The 20953-nt window shown below is 48.9% G+C and overlaps 1 protein-coding gene across 1 annotated transcript in view; it reads left to right on the plus strand.

Annotated features, from left to right (window-relative positions):
* Positions 1-20953, plus strand: part of SLC39A10 (solute carrier family 39 member 10) — an 87338-nt gene that overhangs the window by 32950 nt on the left and 33435 nt on the right. Inside the window, exons 2-3 of the mRNA XM_060257189.1 lie at positions 9055-10106; positions 15450-15657. Of these exons, the coding sequence (XP_060113172.1) occupies positions 9063-10106; positions 15450-15657 (1252 nt within the window). The 5' untranslated portion in view covers positions 9055-9062. The remainder of the gene's footprint in view (positions 1-9054; positions 10107-15449; positions 15658-20953) is intronic.

Below are 20953 nucleotides of genomic sequence, written 5' to 3' on the forward strand. Positions count from 1 at the left end.
TTCTTCCATCAGGAAGATTACCAGTTCCTTCTAGCCAAAACGCTTTCAGCCTTAGAAATTGAGGAGGGCCCTATTGATGAGGAAATCAAGGTAGCTAGTTCTAAGAAGTTTAAGTCAAAAACCAGTGGTAATTCTGAGTTCTTGCCCAGGGGGGAAGCTTCTGAACAAGTCTTCCCTTTTCCAGAATACTTTGAAAAGCAGGTCAGAGCAGAATGGGAAAAGCCAGCTTCCCTTAAGCAGTTTCCTCACTTAGTAAAGAAGTTATATGCACTGCCTGCCTATACCAATGAGTTGTTACAAGCTCCAACTGTGGACGGCCCAGTAGCAGCTCTACAGTCTTCGGGACTGGTTTCAGAGGACGGCCAGGGTTCTCTTAGAGATCCCCTGGACAAAAAAGCTGAGGCAACCTTGAAGAGATTGTACGAATCTGTGGCCATGATAGTTAAGGCGTCCTCCGCGGCCTCCCTGGTCTCCAGGGCGTCCATTGTTTGGGTACGTAAGTTACTCCAGATGTTACCAGAGGACAACAGACGCATGTTAGAGGGCGCCTCACGCATCCTTAAGGCAGCGTCATTCACAGCTGACGCAACCTTAGATATACTGACCTTTGCCTCTAAAACAATGGCTTCCGCTACTGTGGCTAGACGCCTCCTGTGGCTTAGGGCTTGGCAAGCTGACTTCCTCTCTAAATCCACAGTGGCAGCTTATCCCTTTCAAGGGGATCGTCTCTTCGGGGACGCTCTGGACAAGATCCTAGTAGAGACTAGGGATAAAAAGAAGGCCATGCCCAAATCCATTCGGAGGAATGAAAAGAGGGGCCCTCAGTCCTTTCGGACCCAACATTCCTTGGCCAGATATCGTTCTGAATCAAAGAAGTTTAATTGGGAAACACCAAAGAATTCCTTCAAAAGAGGCTCATTCGGCTCCAAATTCAATCGTAATAACTTCTCCAAAATGGACAAGCCTGACAGAGAGGGCAAGTCCAAGCAGGCATGACTACGGTCACGTACCGGTGGGAGCTCGACTACTCCACTTTGCAGAAGCCTGGGAGGCCTCTCAGGCAGACCAATGGTCTTTAGAAATTGTAAAAGAGGGGTATTCAATAGAGTTTCACCGCATTCCACCAGACAGATTTGTCAGATCACCTTCCCCCAAGCAGAAGCACAAACGTCTCATCACCTCAAAAGCAATTCAGCATCTTATCGACATTCGAGCAGTCGAACTAGTCCCAGGGTCGGAGAAGGGGAAAGGCGTATACTCCATCCTTTTCACCATACCCAAGAAGAATGGCGACTGGAGGGCCATCTTGGATCTCAAGTTTCTAAATCGCTATGTCAAAGTACGTCACTTCAGAATGGAAACCTTGAGATTCATTATGGACTCTCTATTGTCAGGGGAGTACCTCACTTCCATAGACCTGACCGAAGCTTATCTCCACATCCCTATCCACCCTTCTCATCGTCGTTTTCTAAGGTTCGTGGTAATGAATCAGCACTTCCAATACAGGGCCTTACCCTTTGGCCTGTCAACGGCGCCCAGAGTTTTTTCCAAAATGTTAATTCACCCTATAGCCCAGCTGAGGAAGCAGGGTATTCACATTCACCCCTATCTGGACGACCTCTTGGTCAGATCCAACAGCAAGGAGAAATCCCTTCGGGGGACAACTCTGGCCATTCAGTGTCTTCAGTCTCACGGATTCCTGGTGAACAAAGAAAAGAGTTCACTTCAGCCGAGTCAGAGGTTGGAGCACCTAGGCGCAATGATCGACTCCACTTGCAATTCGCTATTTCTACCTCTGTCCAAGGCCAGGGCCATCAAGGATTTGGCTTCCAGGGTCATCCAGAGCAAATCATCACCTCTGATGTTGCTTGCCAAACTAATGGGACTTTTTGATATCGACCATAGACATGATTCAATGGGCCAGATTCCATTCCAGGCCTCTTCAACTGTTCCTACGACCATTTCAACTTCAGATAATGGAGAGAAAGGCCATAAATCTGATAATTCCGTTGTCAGTCAAGAGGAGTTTGCGATGGTGGACGGACTTGTCTCATCTTCGCCAGGGCAAGTTGTTCCATCCTCCCTCATACCTGGAGGTATTCACAGATGCCAGCCTGGGGGGCTGGGGAGCTTCTCTTCAGGACAAGCCAGTCCAAGGCAGGTGGTCTCAGTCCGAGAGTCTGCTTCCCATCAACCTGCTAGAAATCAGAGCCATTCGTCTAGCCCTGGTTGCATTCAGGACCCAATTGTTCCAGAAGCATGTGCTTGTCAGAACGGACAATATCACAGCCAAGGCGTATCTGAACAACCAGGGGGGCTCCAGGTCTTCTCAGTTGCACCGGGAAGCATCAAGAATTCTGACATGGGCAGAAAAACATCTGGCCTCTCTAAGGGCGGAACACATCAGAGGCCAGGACAACATACAGGCAGATTGGTTAAGCAGACAGGAAATCTGCGAGGGCGAGTGGGCCCTCAGCTCAGACATATTCGACCTCATATGCCAGCGTTGGGGTCTACCAGAGGTGGATCTTTTCGCTTCAAACACAAATGCGCAACTACCAAGGTACTTCACAAGGTTCTCCCATCCAGAAGCCGAACAGACAGATGCCTTGACAGCCATATGGCCTCCAGGTCTCTTGTATGCGTTTCCTCCGGTCCCTCTAGTTTCTCGAGTACTGCGGAGGGTGAGAGCTCTACAGGCGGAAATCATCATGGTAGCTCCCTATTGGCCACGGCGTCCGTGGTTCTCAATGTTGACAGAGCTATCAATAGACCTTCCAATGTCACTTCCAGTTCCTCCCGACATGCTTCATCAGGGTCCGGTGTGGCACCCCGACCCGGGGTGGTTTCATCTGACCGCGTGGAGATTGAGCGGGAGACATTCAGAAATCTAGGTTACTCTCCGGAGGTGACGGACACTATGCTAGCATCAAGAAGGCCCTCCACAGTTCGCATATACAACACCACCTGGAAGGCCTTTGTCCGATGGTGTCGTAGGAAAAAGGTTCCTTCGCTTTCCCCTTCCATTGCGGAGATACTAGCGTTTTTACAGGAGGGCCTGGACTCCAGGTTAAAACCAGCTACGCTGAGAAGGCAGATAGCTGCCCTGTCCACTGTCTTACCGGTCGTTGGAGGGTATAGGCTATCTCAACATCCACACATCCAATTATTTTTGCAGGGGGCAAAATCGAAATCTCCTCCGACAGTCCATCGCTTTCCGTCTTGGCGGCTCCATACCGTTTTATCAGCGCTTACCAAGAAGCCATTTGAGCCCCTTCGAGAGGTGGACTTAAAATGGGTGCGAATGAAAACTCTCTTCTTAGTAGCCATCACGTCTGCACGTCGAGTCTCGGAACTGGGGGCCTTATCAGTGAAGGCGGGTCTTTGCGTGTTCCACAAAGAAAAGGTGGTTCTGCGCACGGATCCCTCCTTCATTCCTAAGGCTGCTTCTAGGTTCCACCGCTCACAAGAAATCTACTTACCCACCTTTTGTCCAGAACCCAAACACCCAAAGGAGGTAGTCTGGCATACGTTAGATGTGCGCAGGGCCTTGAAGATTTTCATTCTACGATCTGAGTCAATTAGAAAAACTGAATCCATGTTCATCAACATCTCTCCTCCAAGAGTGGGAGACAAGATGTCTAACTCATCCATCAGTGCAGTGCTGAAGGCCTGTATCAGCGAAGCATATAGGGCATCAGGGTTACAGGTACCTGGAGGAATCACGGCACATTCTCTTAGGAGTGCCTCCACAAACGCGGCACTGCTGAATAGGGCTTCAGTCGAAGAGGTGTGTAGAGCTGCTACTTGGTCCTCTCCGTCTACATTCATAAGACATTATAAGATCCATTCCATGGCATCAGCAGATGCAGCATTTGGGAGAAAGGTATTACTGCATGTTCTGGGGGAGGTCAGCGATGAAGACCCACCCAATTAAAGGGGACTGCTCTGATAGGTCCCACAGAGATGTCCGACAACCTCTGAGGGAGAACGGCCCATTGGACTTACCGTGAGGGGTCCTTCTCCTCAGAGGTTCGGAGGACATCTCGCCACTCCCAGATTCATTTCATCGCTTAGGTTTCTTTCTATAGCCTATCTCCCTTGTACTGTGTTACTTTCAGTATTATCGGAGTTCAAGTTTACAGTTTACATGTTAAAACGAGTTGTTAGTTTGTGTTTATAGTCCTTCTAGTTAGAGGGAAGACGACACTGCTTTCGGAGTCCCACAACTGAGGGCGGGGTTATTCCGAAGGCGCCAACAGGAAGTTGAAAAAAGTGTTCCTGCCTCCCTGAAGGAATAGTAGGAATAACCCACAGAGATGTCCTCCGAACCTCTGAGGAGAAGGACCCCTCACGGTAAGTCCAATGGGCCGTTTCCAGCCGTTCCTAGAGAGCTAACCCTTTGTGACATAATGACGTCAGTGACAGCACGGCTTTTGAATTATCATTTTTCTCCCGCAGCCACTCTGAGCGGAGGAGGTAACAAGTCTGGCAAGTCTAGCAAAGCCTAGGGTTTTGATCCCCACCTCTTTATCCATCTGCGCTCCGCTGAGGGAATCGTATGTGAAAAAGAGAGTTGGCAACTCCCCCCCCCCCAAATTAAAAGTTTTATTGAATTTCAGATACAGGAAAAGGGGGAAGGGAAGAGTCATACAGGCAGATATGGGGAAATCAGGGTTGGAGGAGGACAACAAATGCTTCTCTTACATTTCCTTTCTTATTATAAACACATCTAATTCTATTAATTCTCAATCTGTGTATCATTTACGATTTATATCTTCCATTTTGTCTCTTATAGGAGGGGTGGCCAATGGTAGCTCTCCAGATGTGTTTTTTTCCTTACAACTCCCATCAGCCCCAGCCAGCATGGCCAATGGCTGGGGCTGATGGGAGTTGTAGGCAAAAAAACATCTGGAGAGCTACCGTTGGCCACCCCTGTCTTATAACATTCTATCTCTTTATAACTCTTTCTTTGGCTTACAAATACACATTTCTTATCATTGCACCATCTTATTCAGCATAATATGCATTACTCACTCCTTATCTTATATTCTTATATGCAAATATGTTGCCACTTAGTTTGCCTCAAATTTCAAACTCATACTACACCCGACTAATCATACAGTGGCTGCCAGACCTTCTTAATTGTCTTGAGAGTTGGCAGTTTTGAACCCGAGTGCTTGATTCTGCATATGCTCTGCATTTTCGTGTTGCTGTCTTTATATTCTCTAATGCCAAGTGGGTCTGTCCCCTTGTGGGGATATGCGGCAGTGTAACCAGGCCAAGCATTAAAAGGATCTCCCAAGAATTTCAGAGGCTTTCAGGGTCTGCTCTGGAATTTTCAGAAGCTTAATGTTTGTGATATTTATGGAAGGCGGGGTTGGACAAGATGACCCTGGAGGTTCCTTCCAACTCTGATTCTATGACTCTTTCCCTCTAAGCGCTAAACTGCCCCTCTGTGGAAGGAGGGATTTGAGTGCTAACACCTTTGGATGTGGAGATTCTCTTGAGTCACCCTGGCTAGTAACCAGTGTTGGCCGTGCCCTCAGCGAAGGCTTTGAGGTCTGTATCTTAGTCCAGAGTTCTGTATGGTCTCTACTGTGTCTGCCTGTAGCTCTAATGTACACACCTGGCTCCATTCTTCAGAGCAGGCCTCGAATTCAGCAGGAGCTCACAGGAGTGCAGCTCCTGAACCTTTCTGATGGTCCCCCCTCTTCCTCCCCCACCTACCTTGTCCCTTGAATAGTAGGTGCAGCTGCATAGTAATCCCTGGATTAGGAGAGCAGCCAGCCACCAGGGACTTTGCCATGCCTCCAGCAGCCCTCATTGACCCCTGGAGAAGCCCACACCACCTTTTCTTCAGTTATGTGATTTTGGGCAGTGGGTGGCTTGCTGGCCTTTTGACTGTGGGGGAGCGGACCAGGAAAGCCCCAGGCGAGCGAGGCCTGCTTGGGCTGGCTGGATCTCTAGCCAGCCAAAGCAGACCTCACTCGCCCGGGGCTCTCCTTTCTTGCATTGGGTTGCAAGCCAATGAGCTCCACCACCTATTTTTCTACAGAACGGCCCCTGCTTCAGAGGAATGCGTGTGCAGCTCTGCTTCCTCATCAGGATGGGTAGGGTAGCCCTTGAGAGTAGGGGCAGTGTTCTAAATGTGCATTGGAGCTCCAAGCTTTTATAGCTCAGCAGTAGACCCTCTGCTTGGCATGCAGAAGGCTCCAGGTTCAATCCCCAGCATCTCCAGTTAAAGCATCTGGCAACAGGAGATGCAGAAGACCTTCCTCCGCCTGGGACCCTCGAGAGCCGCTACCAGTATGAGTAGGCAGGACTGATTTTGATGGGTTTGGTTCAGAAAAAGGCAGTTTCATGTATGTCCAGAGTTCCTTGGAGGGCATGTGACAAATAGATGAAGGGTTGAATATCTTGGAGGTTGCACCCGTATCTCATGAGTTCCTGGAATTTCCTTGTGGCTTCGCTTCTGGGGTCATTCAGATGTACCCATTCTTTCCTCCACAAGGAATTGTTGTTGTTTTTTAAAAAATCAAATTGTGTCTAAGCAGGCAATATGTTAAGAAATAATTAGGTGCTTGTTCTGGAGGTCCATCGACAACGCAGGCTTTACGGAGGCTCGCGAATGAACAGAACCCTTTTTGTGAGCGGCACTGACTTCCTGGCTCGAGTGCTTTCCAGCTTTGACATGTTGGCAGTCTGTAACCTCAACGAGGTTAGCAGAACGTCATTCCGCATTTATAAAAACAGAGCAGGTAAGCCTTGGAGTCTGGAAGAAGAAGGCTCTGAAAGCTTGATTCTGTCCAGAGTTGTGATCCAGAGTGCGTGCTTTCTGCAGTGAGTATGGATCTCTGGCTTGGGTTTACCATATTCTTTGTGCCTGTGAGATTTGTAGCCTTCCTTCCTTCCTTTTCCCCTTCCCGTTTCCTTCCCTTCCCATAGGGCAGGGTGGCCAAGGGTAGCTCTCCAGATGTTTTTTTCCTACAACTCCCATCAGCCCCAGCCAGCATGGCCAATGGCTTGGGCTGATGGGAGTTGTAGGCAAAAACCTCTGGAGAGCTACCCTTGGCCACCCCTGCCATAGGGTTTTCAATGCAAGAGAAATTCAGCCAGGGCTGACCTTGCTTAACTTCCAGGATATGACAAGATCAGGTTAGTCTGGGCCATCAAGTCACGGCTGGTTTATGGTGGCCTTGTGGGGTTTTCAACAGAAAAGACATTTTCTGTTGCCTGCCTCTGTGTAGCGACCCTGGACTTCCTTGGTGGTCTCCCATCCAAGCGCTAACCTGGGCCGACCCTGCTGTGTTTCCAAAAATCTGACGAGATCGGGCTAGCCTGTGTTATCCCAGGTCAGAAATAATCCTGACTTTAGGTAAATTAAAATCACTGTGCTTTTTCATGAGTTTGTGCTGTGTTCTCATGAATGGGCTCTGGGTAAGAAACCGTGACTCACTTTTACATCCTACTTTTCAAGAGGGGGGGGGGACCCTCTTTGATCATAAGACCTTTTAATTAAACGAAATAGGATTTCTCTCCACTTTCTTCCTTGTAATAAGGCTTTTATTTAAATCTGGATAGGTACCATCAAAGAAATTGGTTGCTGGCCAGTGTTCCATGGGCAGACTTTATGCCTCGATTCCTTTCCCATTGTTAAAGAGGCTGGATAGCTGAGTCTGAACGTTCGTTCTTGGCTTAATCATCCCTTGTAATTGGTTCCTTGGAATTAGCCAATAAACTCCAAAGGAATCATTGTGGTTATTCGTTGAAATAATGCACACACACAAACACAAAACACAACTAATGACACTTTAAAGACTAGTTTTTATTGTGGTACAAGTTTTTGTAAGCTAAAGCCCAGATGCCATTAGCAAAGTGGGCTACAGCCCACAAAAGCTTGTGTTCCAGCATATTTCGTTAGTTGCAGTTAAGTCTTTCAGGCAAGGGTGGCCAAACTTGCTTCAACTAAGAGCCACATAGAAGAAATGCCAGATGTCTGTGAGCAGCAAGACATGAACCCCAGATGTCTGAGAGCCGCAAGGCATTAACGTCAGATGTCTGAGAGCTGCAAGACATGAACATCAGGTGATTAAGAGGCGCAAGACAGGGAAGAAGAGAGGGAGAGAAGAAGGAAAGCAAATAGATGGGGAAGGTAGAGGTAGAAAGAGAGCAACTTTAACTTTACATGCATTCTCCAAGCTGCCAGTTGACTTGGCTTGGACAAATGCCTTCTCCAAGCTGGCCAACTGGGCAGGGGGGGCTTCAGGAGCCACACAATATGGGTGAAAGAGCCACACGTGGCTCCCAAGCCACAGTTTGGCCAACCCTGTTTTAAGGTGTTACGGTTTCTTAACAGGAAGTGCTGAAAGTTGGACACTTATCTTCCTAACAAGCTATCACCCTAATGTCCTTTAGTAAGGTTTATAATTGGTGATTAATAAGGGAAATTGGTGCTTTGTTGAATATTAAGGAGCTAACCAAATGAACGCATGTTCCTGAATGTTTGGAACAGGGGTGTCAAACTCATTTGTCGAGAGGGCCAGATCTGACATAAATGAGACAGAGCCGTGTTGGGTTTGTGTACCTATTTAAGGTTAGGTAGCGGAGATAAAAACTTTTCTTAAAGGACACAGACAAACATAATTAAAGATTTAGAAAAAAATCTTTTTAAAATGTTTTTTTAAAAACATTAGCACCTGTTGGTGTTAAAGGTGCTTTCTTTGTATTTCTCCCGTGGGATCCAGGGAACTGGGCAAAGGAAACTCTGGCTCTTTCCCTCCCTCCCCAGGGGACCAGGAGGCAGAGGAGCCTCAGCCATTGGAGAAAATAGAGGTTCTACTCTGTAGCTCCTGTGTGATTGAGCAAGCCTTGCAAAGCAAGCTGCAATGCAGAAGGAAGCAAGAGAGAGGGAGAAATAAGCAGATGACAGCCACTTGCTCAGGGGCCTGGTAGGAGCCCTCTGAGGGCCTGATTCAGCCCCTGGGCCGCATGTTTGACACCCCTGGTTTGGAGGCTTCTTTTGAGATGATTATTTTCCCCTTTTTCTTGCAGAAACAGAAATGAAGGTACACGTGCACACGCAATTTTGCCTCATTTGCTTGCTGACATTTGTCTTTCACCAATGCAACCACTGCCACGAAGACGGGCACAAACACCATCACAACGACTATCAGATCTCGGAGTCCACGTACCTCCAGAACGGAAGGACAGAACCCACGCCAAATAAAGAAGCTGAAGACGCACAGAAATACTACATTGAAAAACTCTTTGACCGCTACAGCGACAATGGCAAATTGTCATTTTGGGGTCTGGAGAAGTTGCTGACAAGCCTCGGCCTCGGGGAAGTAAAAGTCGTGGAGATCAACCACGAGGACGTTGGCCACGATTACATGTCTCATTTAGACATCCTAGAGGTGCAAGAGGGAAGGCACTCGCACACCCACAACCATCCCAACTCTCACGGTCACTCAGGTTCAGAAAACCAGACTGTAAGTGACAGGTCTGCCAGAAGGTCCCAGAAGTGTGACCCCGAGAAAGAGGTCACCGAGTCGTCTTCAAAACCTGACGGCAAACATGCCCATGACCACAATCTCAGACACCGTGGGCACCACCGTCACCACCCGCACCGCCATCTTGGTCACAACGGCAGCCACCATTCGCACAATGATTCCATAAGGGCCAGTGACCATGGGGAACCGAGTCACGAGCCCTCCACGGAAACCAACACTACTCAAGAACAGTCTGAAAAAAAACCATGTGAGCCCAAGAAACCCAAAGGTAAGAAGAAGAGCGGCAATGCGTTGATAGACACGACGCAAGCCGTTGCTCCGGATCGTGACTCCAATGAACAGTCTGAACACAATCACGTTCACAAGCATGGTAACGCACACCATGCGCCTGCCTCGCATCCGCAGCTTCAGGACTGCGCGAATGACCACGCGGCTACTCACGGGCATCAGGATCCCAATCCCGCCAGTGGAGACGGACATCACCATGCAAGAAAGCGGGAAGCGCCCCATAAGCAGATCAGCGTGGAAAAGCAAGATATTTTTTCTGCGCGGGGTCACAAGGACCATAATGAAGATGAACATCATCACGAAGAGGTCAGTGTATAGCCGATAGAACCATGCAGGCCTTGGTTGTTTTTGCTTTGGAGCCTCGGCCAAATTATGGAAAATCAGTTTGGTGTAGCGGTTAAGTGTGTGGGCTCTTATCTAGGAGAACCGAGCTTGATTCACCTTTCCTTCACTTGCAGCTGCTGGAATGGCTTTGGGTCAGCCATAGCTCTGGCAGAGGTTGACCTTGAAAGAGCCAGTCTGGTGTAGTGGTTAAGTGCGCAGACTCTTTTCCCTACTCCTCCACTTGCACCTGCTGGAATGGCCTTGGGTCAGCCATAGCTCTCGCAGGAGTTGTCCTTGAAAGAGCCAGTTTGGTGTAGCAGTTAAGTGTGTGCACTCTTATCTAGGAGAACTGGGCTTGATTCACCTTTCCTTCACTTGCAGCTGTTGTAATGGCCTTGGGTCAGCCATAGCTCTTGCATAGCTGTCCTTGAAAGGGCAGCTTCTGGGAGAGCTCTCTCAGACCTACCTCACAGGGTGTCTGTTGTGGGGGGAAGGAAGATAAAGGAGACTGTTAGCCATCCTGAGATTTAGAGTGAAGGGCAGGATGTAAATCCCATATCATCATCCTCTCCTTCTTCTCCTCCTCCTCCTTCTTCTCTTCCTCCTTCTTCTCCTCCTTCTTCGGCTTTCAAAGCAAGAGATGTTCAGAGGTGGCTTGCCACAGCCTGCCTCCATGCGTAGCAACCCTGGACTTCCTTGGTGGTCTCCCGTCCAAATACTAGCCAGCAGTGACCCCGCTTAGCTTCTGAGGTCTGACAGGCTTGGGCTGGCCTGGGCTACTCAAGTCAGGGCCTGCAGGCCTTTAACGATGTCAGATATTCTATACACAAGAGCTCCCACGCATATGGCTGAGCCTGGGAACTGTGAAAATTTGCTTTTGCTAGAACAGGCTTGTAAATACTCTCACTTGACTGTGGCAGATGAGGCTTTATAGCCAAATTAGATTCCCTCCCCCCAGAGCTAAATGATACATATGGGAAAGCAGGCTAATAAAATTGCGTAGGCTAGTAACTTTGTGTGTGTGTGTGTGTGTGTGTGCAGATCTATTATCAGAACTGTTCCAAACTGTACTGCCACGGCACATAAAACAGTAGGAATTGTCCTGGCCCCACACAAAATAGCTTAATTGGGTAGTGGACCTTTTGTGTTCTTTCTTTTTACAAGCACCTCCTTCTCTTCAGAGCACGGAGAGGATGGAAGAACTCCGTATGCTGCCCCGAAGTCCTACACCAGGGGTGGCCAAACGGTGGCTCTTTCACACATGTTGTGCGGCTCTTGAAGCCCCCACCCCGTCAGCCAACTTGGAAGAGGGCTTTTGTTTCTTTGAATCACTTCGCCAAGCCAAGCCAGCCAGAGGCTTGGAGAATGCATCTGAAGTTGAAGTTGCTTTCTTTTCACCTTTCCTTCCCTCCCTCCTCCCCCATCTGTCATCCTTTCTTCTTTCCTTGTCTTGTGCAGGGCCGGCTCTGCCGCTAGGCAAACTAGGCGCTTGCCTAGGGCGCCGGGTGGCAAATTGGGCTTCCCCCCTTGCCCGGCGCCCCAGGCAAGCGCTTAGTTTGCCTTCATCTCCCCCCCCCCCCCATGCTGCTGCCGCCGCAGCCGCTGTCCCCCTCCGGCCCGCCACCGCCTCCCCCTACACCCTCCGGCAAGCTCTACTCGCTCTCCCATCCCCTCGTGTCCGGCTCTGCTCTGCTCGCCGCGAGTCAAAACACGCAGGCATGGGCTGCAAGGAGCCGACAGGCCTTCGTCTTACTCGTGGCGAGCAGGGCGGGAGGGGATGCGAGAGCGAGTAGAGTTAGCAACCGGCCGGAGGGCGTGGGGGGCGGTGGCAGACCAGAGGGGGCTAGCGGCGACTGCGCCGGGGGGAGGAGGGATGCATCATGCATGCAGTAAACGGGAAAGGGAAGGGAGGGAGGAGGCGGGGGTGCTGCAGGGTGGGGGGGGGTGCCTGCCTAGGGCGCCAGGGTCCCATGGGCCAGCGCTGATCTTGTGGCTCTCAAACACCTGACATTCATGTCTTGTGGCTCTCAAACATCTGACATTTATTCTATGTGGTTCTTACGTTAAGCAAGTTTGGCTACCCCGTCCTATAAAGATGGGCATAGTAAAGATGCAATGGAAGAGTAAAGGTTTTAGTCTGTCCAGCCATCCTGAGAGCAATCTGCTTCCCGGGATTCGCATATTTTGGCTGCCATTAGTAGCCATCCAAAGAAGAGGAAGAGATTGGATTTATGCCCTGCCCTTCACTATCCGAAGGAGTCTCAGAGCAGCTTACACTCTCCTTTCCCTTCACCTCCCCACAACAGACACCCTGTGAGGTAGGTGGGACTGAGAGAGCTCTGACAGAAACTGCTCTTGAGCAGAACAGCTTTGAAAGAACTATGACTTTGACTCAAGGTCACTCACCTGGCTGCTTGAGGAGGAGTGAGGAATCAAGCCCGGTTCTCCCAGATCAGAGCCCATGCACTTAACTACTACACCATCTGGTTCGCACATAGTCAGTGGCTTCTCAGGCTGTGCCCCCCACTCAGTGATGGAGGGGTGGGTTTCAGCCTCAGGTGCCAAGTTTGGTTTTGGGCATGCAGTGCAAGTTCAGGGGACACCATCCACTGTTGCCCCCTCCACTCCGGAGCAGGATCAAAACTTCACTGTCGGTTCTGTTTTTGAGGTGCTAAAGGTGTCTCCAAGGTGCATCAGTGGAACGCTTCAGCCATCTTCTCAAACTTGGAGTTGAGGACAGAGACTTGTCCAGATACACCCTCTGTTTCCAAGGCGCTTTGAGCCCCAGTGAAGCACGCGGAGATTTCTGTAACAATCCGGTCTTCGCCCTCCCCTCCTTCCCCCAGCTCCAAGTTGAGGGAGCCTGCTGTGCTTCCAAGATGCTTGTGGGACCAGTGAAGCACATGGCAGCTGTACAGAGGATCCCACTTCCTTCTTTTCTCCAGGCCTTTGCAGGGGTGAGGGAGGAGCTATGGCCTAAGTAAGTGGTGACCTCTTCACCACTGCAGGTTGAATTTGTTTAACAGTTTGAAAATTTTTATTAGTTTTCAGAAAGTTAGAGGTAACGGGTAAGAGGGGAATAGAGAAAAAAGTTAACAACTGTCAATACTATAATAATCTAATCTGCACGTAATATGCTTTCCTAAGGTACAAATATTGTCACATATTGTTATCTCTTTAGATTAAATCATCAACATCTATATAATACATTTCAGTGATTGTAAGTTTGCTTATAAAAATGTCTATTTGAGCTTCCATTTCCAATGTAAATGATGTTATAATCGAAAGTACAGGAGAAAGGAGGTATAAGTTCACACCAAAGAACCTTAGAAGTCTTGAGCGTCTAGCCAAACATATAATTTCACCCAATATTTTCTTGCTTCTTCCTTAGATATCCCAGCTGTCAGCTGGGATAAATAGTCCATCTCAGCCATTTCCAGAATTTTCCCCACCAAGTCCAATCTCATGGGGATCTCCTGAGGCTTCCATCTCTGTGCCAATAGAAGTCTAGCTGCTGTGTTAATATGCGCCAGCAAATGTCTCATCTCTTTGGAATAGTCACTAGGATACATATTCAATAAAAATAGTTCTGGTTTGAATTGAAGATGGTCCACGAACTATTACAGAAAATTCTGAAGACACGGGTTGAATTTATTTATTTATTTTAGACTATTTATATTCCGCCCTATCCTAGAAAGGGCTCATGGCGGATAACAATATTATAAAACAGTATATATAACAAAACGTATTGTATCAACAAAACAATACAATTTGATCATAAAGCGTTACAGGTGGTGGCTCAGTTGGACACATGTGGTATAGATTAAGAATCTGGCACAGTAAAGCGGTAGTTTAAATATTACAGCAGAGATGGTACCGCAGCATAGGGCCGGCCGATGAAAGGAACACCCGATAGAGTAGGACACCCGCTGCCTCAACTAAAGGCCTGGCGGAATAGCTCTGTTTTACAGTACCTATGAAAATATAACCGTTCAGTGAGGGCCTGGATCTCCAAGGGGTGCTGATTCCACCAGGCTGGGGCCAAGGCTGAAAAGGCCCTGGCCCTCGTTGAGGCAAGAACGAATGTCCTTCAGGGCCAAGGATGGTCAGCAGATGTTGTGTGCCGGATCGTAGTGATCTCCGGGGCATATATGGGGAGAGGTGGTCCCGTAGGTATGTTAGTGCCAGAATTGATGACACTCTGCTTCTTGACTGGGTGGACCTGAAATTTAAAATCAACCTGAGCGGTATTTTCAATGGGTGGGATTTCCTTTCCCTATTGGGAAGTATTTTTGCTTCCTTTCATCAGGGAGGAAAGCAGCATTATGTACTCAGTTGACTCAAGGCTTCCAGCAATATCGGGGCTTGAACCCACACCTTCTGTCAATGGGAGATAATTTTTTGTCAGTTTTCCCCCACACTTGCACCCATTGCAGACCCCCCGTTTCCTCCCCCCGCCATTGATCTTGAGGGTCCCCCATCTCAGAGAGAGCAGTGGGCTTCTGCCAGAGCAGAGATGAAGGCAGAAAACTAACCTGCTGCAGTGCCAAAATCATTTAGGTGGACTCCCCAATATGCCAGATCATTCCAAGTCTAATTACCGTTGAGCCAAAATGATCTGACAATGAGGAAAGAAATCAAAAGAAAACACTGAAACAAGAGAATTTCACATGAATGCACGTGAAGCTGCCTATTAAATCAGACCCTCAGAGTCAGTATTGCCTACTCAGACTGGCAGCAGCTCTCCAGGGTCTCAGGTTAAGGGCTTTTCCACCACCTACTTCCTGATCCTTGAATTAGAGACACGGGGATTGAACCTGGAACCTTCAGCCTGCCAAGCAGATGCTCTACCACCAAGCCACAGCCCCCTCCCCAAGTTTATTTGGGTTTCTCGTCTCCCATTACTATTCTTCATTTCTCGGAATGGCTTACAGTTACCACAGGAAGGGCTTTCTCGGTGATGGCCCCTACCCCATGGGAGCCCTCGGTGATGACACCTGTGCTCTGCCAGACTCGCTTAGTTACCACGGGGCTTGCAAGGCCAAATTATTCCAATTGGGCCTTTATGGGTTAACCAGATGTTTGGGGCTGGTTAGATAGGGTATGTTGAGAGCCCAGTAATCCCTTGGAGGATTGGCTACATCAGGGGGGCGTGGCCCAATATGCAAAGGAGCTCCTGCTACAAAAAAAGCCCTGGTTATAAGTAAATAATGATTTAAAAAGTGTGCAGGGCTTTCTGCCTCGCCGGAATGTGTCTTCTAAGCGTCCCGACTGTTTTTTGAACTGAGTTACTGAATAGTTGTCTCTTCCCTATCCTGTTTGCAGTGTCTAAACATCACTCAGCTGTTGAGGCATTATGGACTTCGCCCCAATTCCCCCATTTCCCCCAGCTTGTTTACATACCTGTGTCCTGCGCTGCTGTACCAGATCGACAGGAGGCTCTGCATCAAACACGACGACGACCTGCTGATCGAAGAGCTCAGCAAAGGGAGAAATGCATCGCTCGAGCGCATGGATAAAACAGGCGCATCAGGTGAGGGGGGCAGGGAGGAGGGATCTAAGCATTCTGCCAGAGCAGCTCACCGGGGCGACGTGTTTATTGTTTTGCTTTAAGCCGTGCTTTTTTAAAATCAGTAAGTGAGTATTCAGTGCAGAAACTGTCATCTCAATCATGTTAACAGTTTTGTTCCCCTCGTTACTAAAAACCCTTAAGGCAGTTATGTCGAACTCATTTGTTTTGAGGGCCAGGTCTGATATGAATGAGACCTTGTCGGACTGAGCCACGCTTGTCATAAAATGTAATGCCAGGTAGCAGAGATATAAAGGACACCGAAACAACGTTTTATTTTCTTCAAAAGACTTAAAATAAAACATGCTTAAAACAGTAGCACTCATTAGTCTTAAAGGTGCTTTCTTTGTATCTCTCCTGTGCGATTGAGGGAACTGGGCAAAAGAAGCTCCTGCTCTTTCCTTCCTTCCCCTGGGGACTAGGAGGGGAAGGAGCCTCAGCCAGTAGAAGGAAGAGAGACTTGACTCAGTAGCTCTGCTGTGCGATTGAGAGAGCCTGGCAAAGCAAGCTCTCTCTCCCCCCCTTCTTCCCCAAGGGAGGAGCCTCAGCCAATGGTAGAAAATAGAGGCTTTGTTCTGTAGCTCCTGTGCGATTGAGCAAGCTGTGGTGCAGAAGGAAGCAAGGGAGAGGGAGAAGGAAGCAGATGACGGCCAGTTGCTCGGGGGCCTGATTCGGCCTCCAGGCTGTCTGTTTGGCACCCCTGCGTGTAGAGCCCTTACTCCTTTTGTTCTTGGGGCTTTGTGGTGGTGATGACAGAAAGGGCTGTCAGACATCAGTTGACATGCGGCAACCCTGTGGGGTTTTCAAGGCAAGAGAAGAACCACGGTGGGTTGCCGTTGCCTGCCTTGGCACAGCAACCCAGGTCTAGCTTGGGAGTCTCCCATCCAGGTACTAACCAGGGTCGTCACTGCTTAGGTTCCGAGGTCTAATGAGATCAGCCTCACTGGAGAAACGCAGGTCAGGTCAAATGAACAGAGCTGGTTTGCCATTGCCTGCCTCTGCATTGCGACTCCGGACTCCTTATCTGCTGTTGTTTCAGTTTCCACAGCTGTGAAAGTAGTGCAGTGTATTTGGCACCTTGTTTATTGTGAACCCCGTGGCGCAGGGTGGTAAAGCTGCGGTACTGCTGTCGGAGCCCTCTGCTCACGACCTGAGTTCGATTCCAGCGGAAGCTGGTTCAGGTAGGCGGCTCGAGGTTGACCCAGCCTTCCATGGTCAGTAAAATGAGTCCCCAGCTTGCTGGGGGGAAAGTGTAGATGACTGGGGAAGGCAATGGCAAACCACCCCACAAAAAGTCTGCCGTGAAAACGTGAAAGCAACGTCACCCCAGAGTTGGAAACGACTGGTGCTTGCCCAGGGGACCTTTCCTTTTCCTTTCCTTCTTGTTATGGGCTAGAAGACTTTAAGAAAATATTGATACCCAAACTGGTGCCTAATAGGCCTGATTTGAGGGGAAAGGGAACCAGAAAGCTGCTATGTATGGGATCGGACCCTTTGACCATCTGGGTCCCTGTTGCCTCTTCAGACTGGCAGGGGGATCTCAGGCAGAGACTTTTCCCATCTGCTGCCTGGCCCTTTAATTTAAATTTAATTTTTCAATGTATGCCCTGCCCGGTCCCCTGAGTGGGCTCTGGGTGGCTTGCAACTTTGAAAACCTTACTTGAAACATTAAACAAACCACATCCAGACTAGATAATATCATCATTACAGAAATTAACAAAAATCATGATCCACATCATTGGCAACAAGTCATAAAATCACATCTAGGCTGGTAGTATTCAGCATGGTGGTATTGAGACTTAGTACATTTTTTCTTGCGCAAGATCTTCTGCAGCATCTGGTACTCTTCTGCTCCCAGAATCTGGTTGCAGAACATCTTGCTGTGACAGAGTTGTAGGAAATGTAACCCCTTCTTCCTTAAGGGATTGAATAGTTGCTGATGTCAGACTAAACTGTGGATCTTTTTGAAATTCATCTGACTATTCTACTAACAAAGCTTTTAATTTTTCACATACTTTAGGATGAGCCTTGCTTATTATTACATGCACTTCACTGGCAAAGTCATGTGAGCGATTTCTAAGTGGAAAGTCTTCCCACAGTTTGAAACACAGGCTCCTAATAGAGTCAGTGCCTGTAAAGTAACATGGGGTATTTTGTGATTTACTCCCTTCAAAATGGCCAGTTTGGTGTAGTGATTAAGTGCGCAGACTCTTATCTGGGAGAACCACGTTTGCTTCCCCACTCCTTCACTTGCAGCTGCTGGAATGGCCGTGGGTTAGCCAGAGCACTCTTATCTGGGAGAACCGGGTTTGCTTCCCCACTCCTCCACTTGCAGCTGCTGGAATGGCCTTGGGTCAGCCAGAGCTCCCGTAGGAGTTGTCCTTGAAAGGGCAGCTTCTGGGAGAGCTCTCTCAGCCCCAACCACCTCACAAGGTGTCTGTTGTGGGGGGGGGGGAGATATAGGAAATTGTAAGCCACTCTGAGTCTCTGATGCAGAGAGGAGTGCAGGGTATAAATCTGCAATTCTTCTTCAAGGCAGTCTTTTGCTCCATTAGGAGTGCTACCAACTTTTAGTTGGAGATGCCGGAGATTGAACCTGGGACCTTCTGCATGCAAAGCAGAGGCTTTTCCACTGAGCCGCAGCTCCTCCCCCCCAGGAAGACACATATGAACCTGCCTTGTAGTTAATCAGACTCTTGATCCATCAAGGTCAGTCTGCTCTGACTGGGAGTTGCTCTGCAGGGTCTCAGGCAGAGGCCTTTCACCTCAGACATTGCCTGCTCCTTTTAGCTGGAGATGTTGGGGATTGAACCTTCTGCATGCCAAGTAGAGCCTCTTCCACTGAGCCTTAGCTCTTTCCCACCTCTCTGTAGAGCAAGGGTGGCCAAATTTACATAACATAAGAGCCACAGAATAAATGTCAGATGTTTCAGAGCCACAAGACATAAACGTCAGACAATTGAGAGCTGGAAGGAAGGAAGGAATGAGGGCGGAGGGAAGGAGAGGTGTAAACTGAGAGCTAGTTTGGTGTAGTGGTTAAGTGTGCAGACTCTTAGCTGGGAGAATTGGGTTTGATTCCCCACTCCTGCACTTGCACCTGCTGGAGTGGCCTTGGGTCAGCCATAGCTCTCGCAGGAGTTGTCCTTGAAAGGGCAGCTGCTGTGAGACCCCTCTCAGCCCCACCCCCCTCACAGGGTGTCTGTTGTGGGGGGAGAAGATAAAGGAGATTGTGAGCCACTCTGAGACTCTGATTCAGGGAGAAGGGTGGGGTATAAATCTGCAGTCTTCTTCTTCTTTAAATGCATTCTCAAGCTACCAGCTGGCTTGGCTTGGAGAAGTGATTTAAAGAGCGAAATGCCTTTTCCATGTCATCCAGCCAACAAGGTGGTGGGAACTTCAAGAGCCATGCAATATGTGTGAAAGAGCCACATGTGGCTCCCGATTCACAGTTTGGCCGCCCCTGCTATAGGGTCTCAGGGCAGAAGTCTTTCGCATCACGTGATTCTTTTAACTGGAGGTGCCGGGGATTGAACCTGGGACCTCCTGCTTGCCAGGCAGAGGCTCTTCTGCTGAGCCACGGCCCCTCCCCAAAGAAGATTATAGGCTTAGTAAAGATTTAAGAGCAGCACTGTATTATTCTCTCTTGTGGCTGCTTGGTGCTCTTGGCCATACGCAACGTGCACCAGGGTAGAATTCTTTGGGATTATGGAACTGGCTCTGGCCCCTCCCCAGAGGGTGGTCCTGAGCAGCTACAGATGCCTGTACAGGACACACTTGTTCAGCTTTCTTGTCATCACCACGCAGCAGCAACAGCTAGTTCTCCATGAGACAGGGGTCTGTGTGCCTGCCCTGACTCTATCTCCCCCATGGTTTTTTAAAATGAAGACTGCAGATTTATACCCCGCCCTTCTCTCTGAATCAGAGTCTCAGAGCGGCTCACAATCTCCTTTATCTTTTCCCCCCACAAGAGACACACCCTGTGAGGTGGGTGGGGCTGAGGGAGCTCCCATGGAAGCTGTCCTTTCAAGGACAGTGGCTCACAATCTCCTTCCCCCACAACAGACACCCTGTGATGTGGGTGGGGCTGAGAACTCTCCCAGAAGCTGCCCTTAGCTATGGCTAAGCCAAGGCCATTCCAGCAGCTGCAAGTGGAGGAGTGGCGAATCAAACCCGGTTCTCCCAGATAAGAGTCCACAGTACACCAAACTGGCTCTCCTTTTGCACGTTGACATCACAATTCGTTGGTGCGAGTTTCCTGCAGAGTAAAGCCAGTGCAGCTGCTGTAACTTTAGAAGGGGATGGGGAAAGAAGGAGGTTTGGAGGGAATTGCCCTTTGTTTGGAAATAACACCGTCGCTAATGGCAAATATCGATTAGTTTTTTTCCCGAGCGCTTATTAGCGTTGTCAGAAACGAAGCCCGAATTAAGGAGGTTCTGATAGATGTTAATGATTGTCAGAGAAGCATGGCCCCGGTGGTAATTATTTTTAATGACTGCAGCATCATTAAGAAAGGTTAACTTTTTGTGTGTGTAAATCTCGTCGAGTGGCACAAGCCACTACCCTCATTAACTTTTAGTGCAGAGATTCCGTAAACCAAATAATGCGACGTGCTGCATACAGTAGCAAATCGTTTCTTTCGCAGGGTAGTCTTGTTTGAGTCAGAGCTCACCCCCCCCCAGTATAATTGCCAGGAGAGCTTCCGAAAAGGCTGCTAAGCGTTTTTTCTGCCAATTAAAATGTGGAAATGGCGTTTAAAAAAAAAAATCCAAAATCCGTCCCCCTCTCCCCCACCTCCCATCGCCTATATGCCTTTGAACAGAGTTAATTAGAAAGTTTCCACAGATGAGCGCTTCTTTTTAAAAGAAGCGTTTTTCTGTCGAGATAATGAGGGAGGGAGTTGATGAATAAGTAATCTGGAAGACCTTTAACATATTAAGTGACCTGATTTTGCCGAAATAGTGAAATGTGCGGCAGGCTTGTCTGCACGCTTTTGCAGAGGTGGCGTTCCGAGCACACGCCTCACAACGGAAACGAAAGGCCTTCCGGTTCGTTCCGGCGGCCTGTGGTGTCGCCCTGCTGGGAACGTTTCGGGGAGCCTTGTCAGCTGCCGAGCAGAGCGGGTTTGGGGTTCGAAACCCGTATTGCGCCTGTCCTTCTCTAATCTTAACCAACTGCCTGTGCTTCTTAGCTTCCAGAAGCAAGAAGGTTTCTGGGTCTTCTCTCCGAGCCCCCACATCAGGTCCTGCCTCCTTCATTCCAT

Source organism: Heteronotia binoei, chromosome 16, assembly GCF_032191835.1.
Source record: "Heteronotia binoei isolate CCM8104 ecotype False Entrance Well chromosome 16, APGP_CSIRO_Hbin_v1, whole genome shotgun sequence".
NCBI lineage: Eukaryota > Metazoa > Chordata > Lepidosauria > Squamata > Gekkonidae > Heteronotia > Heteronotia binoei.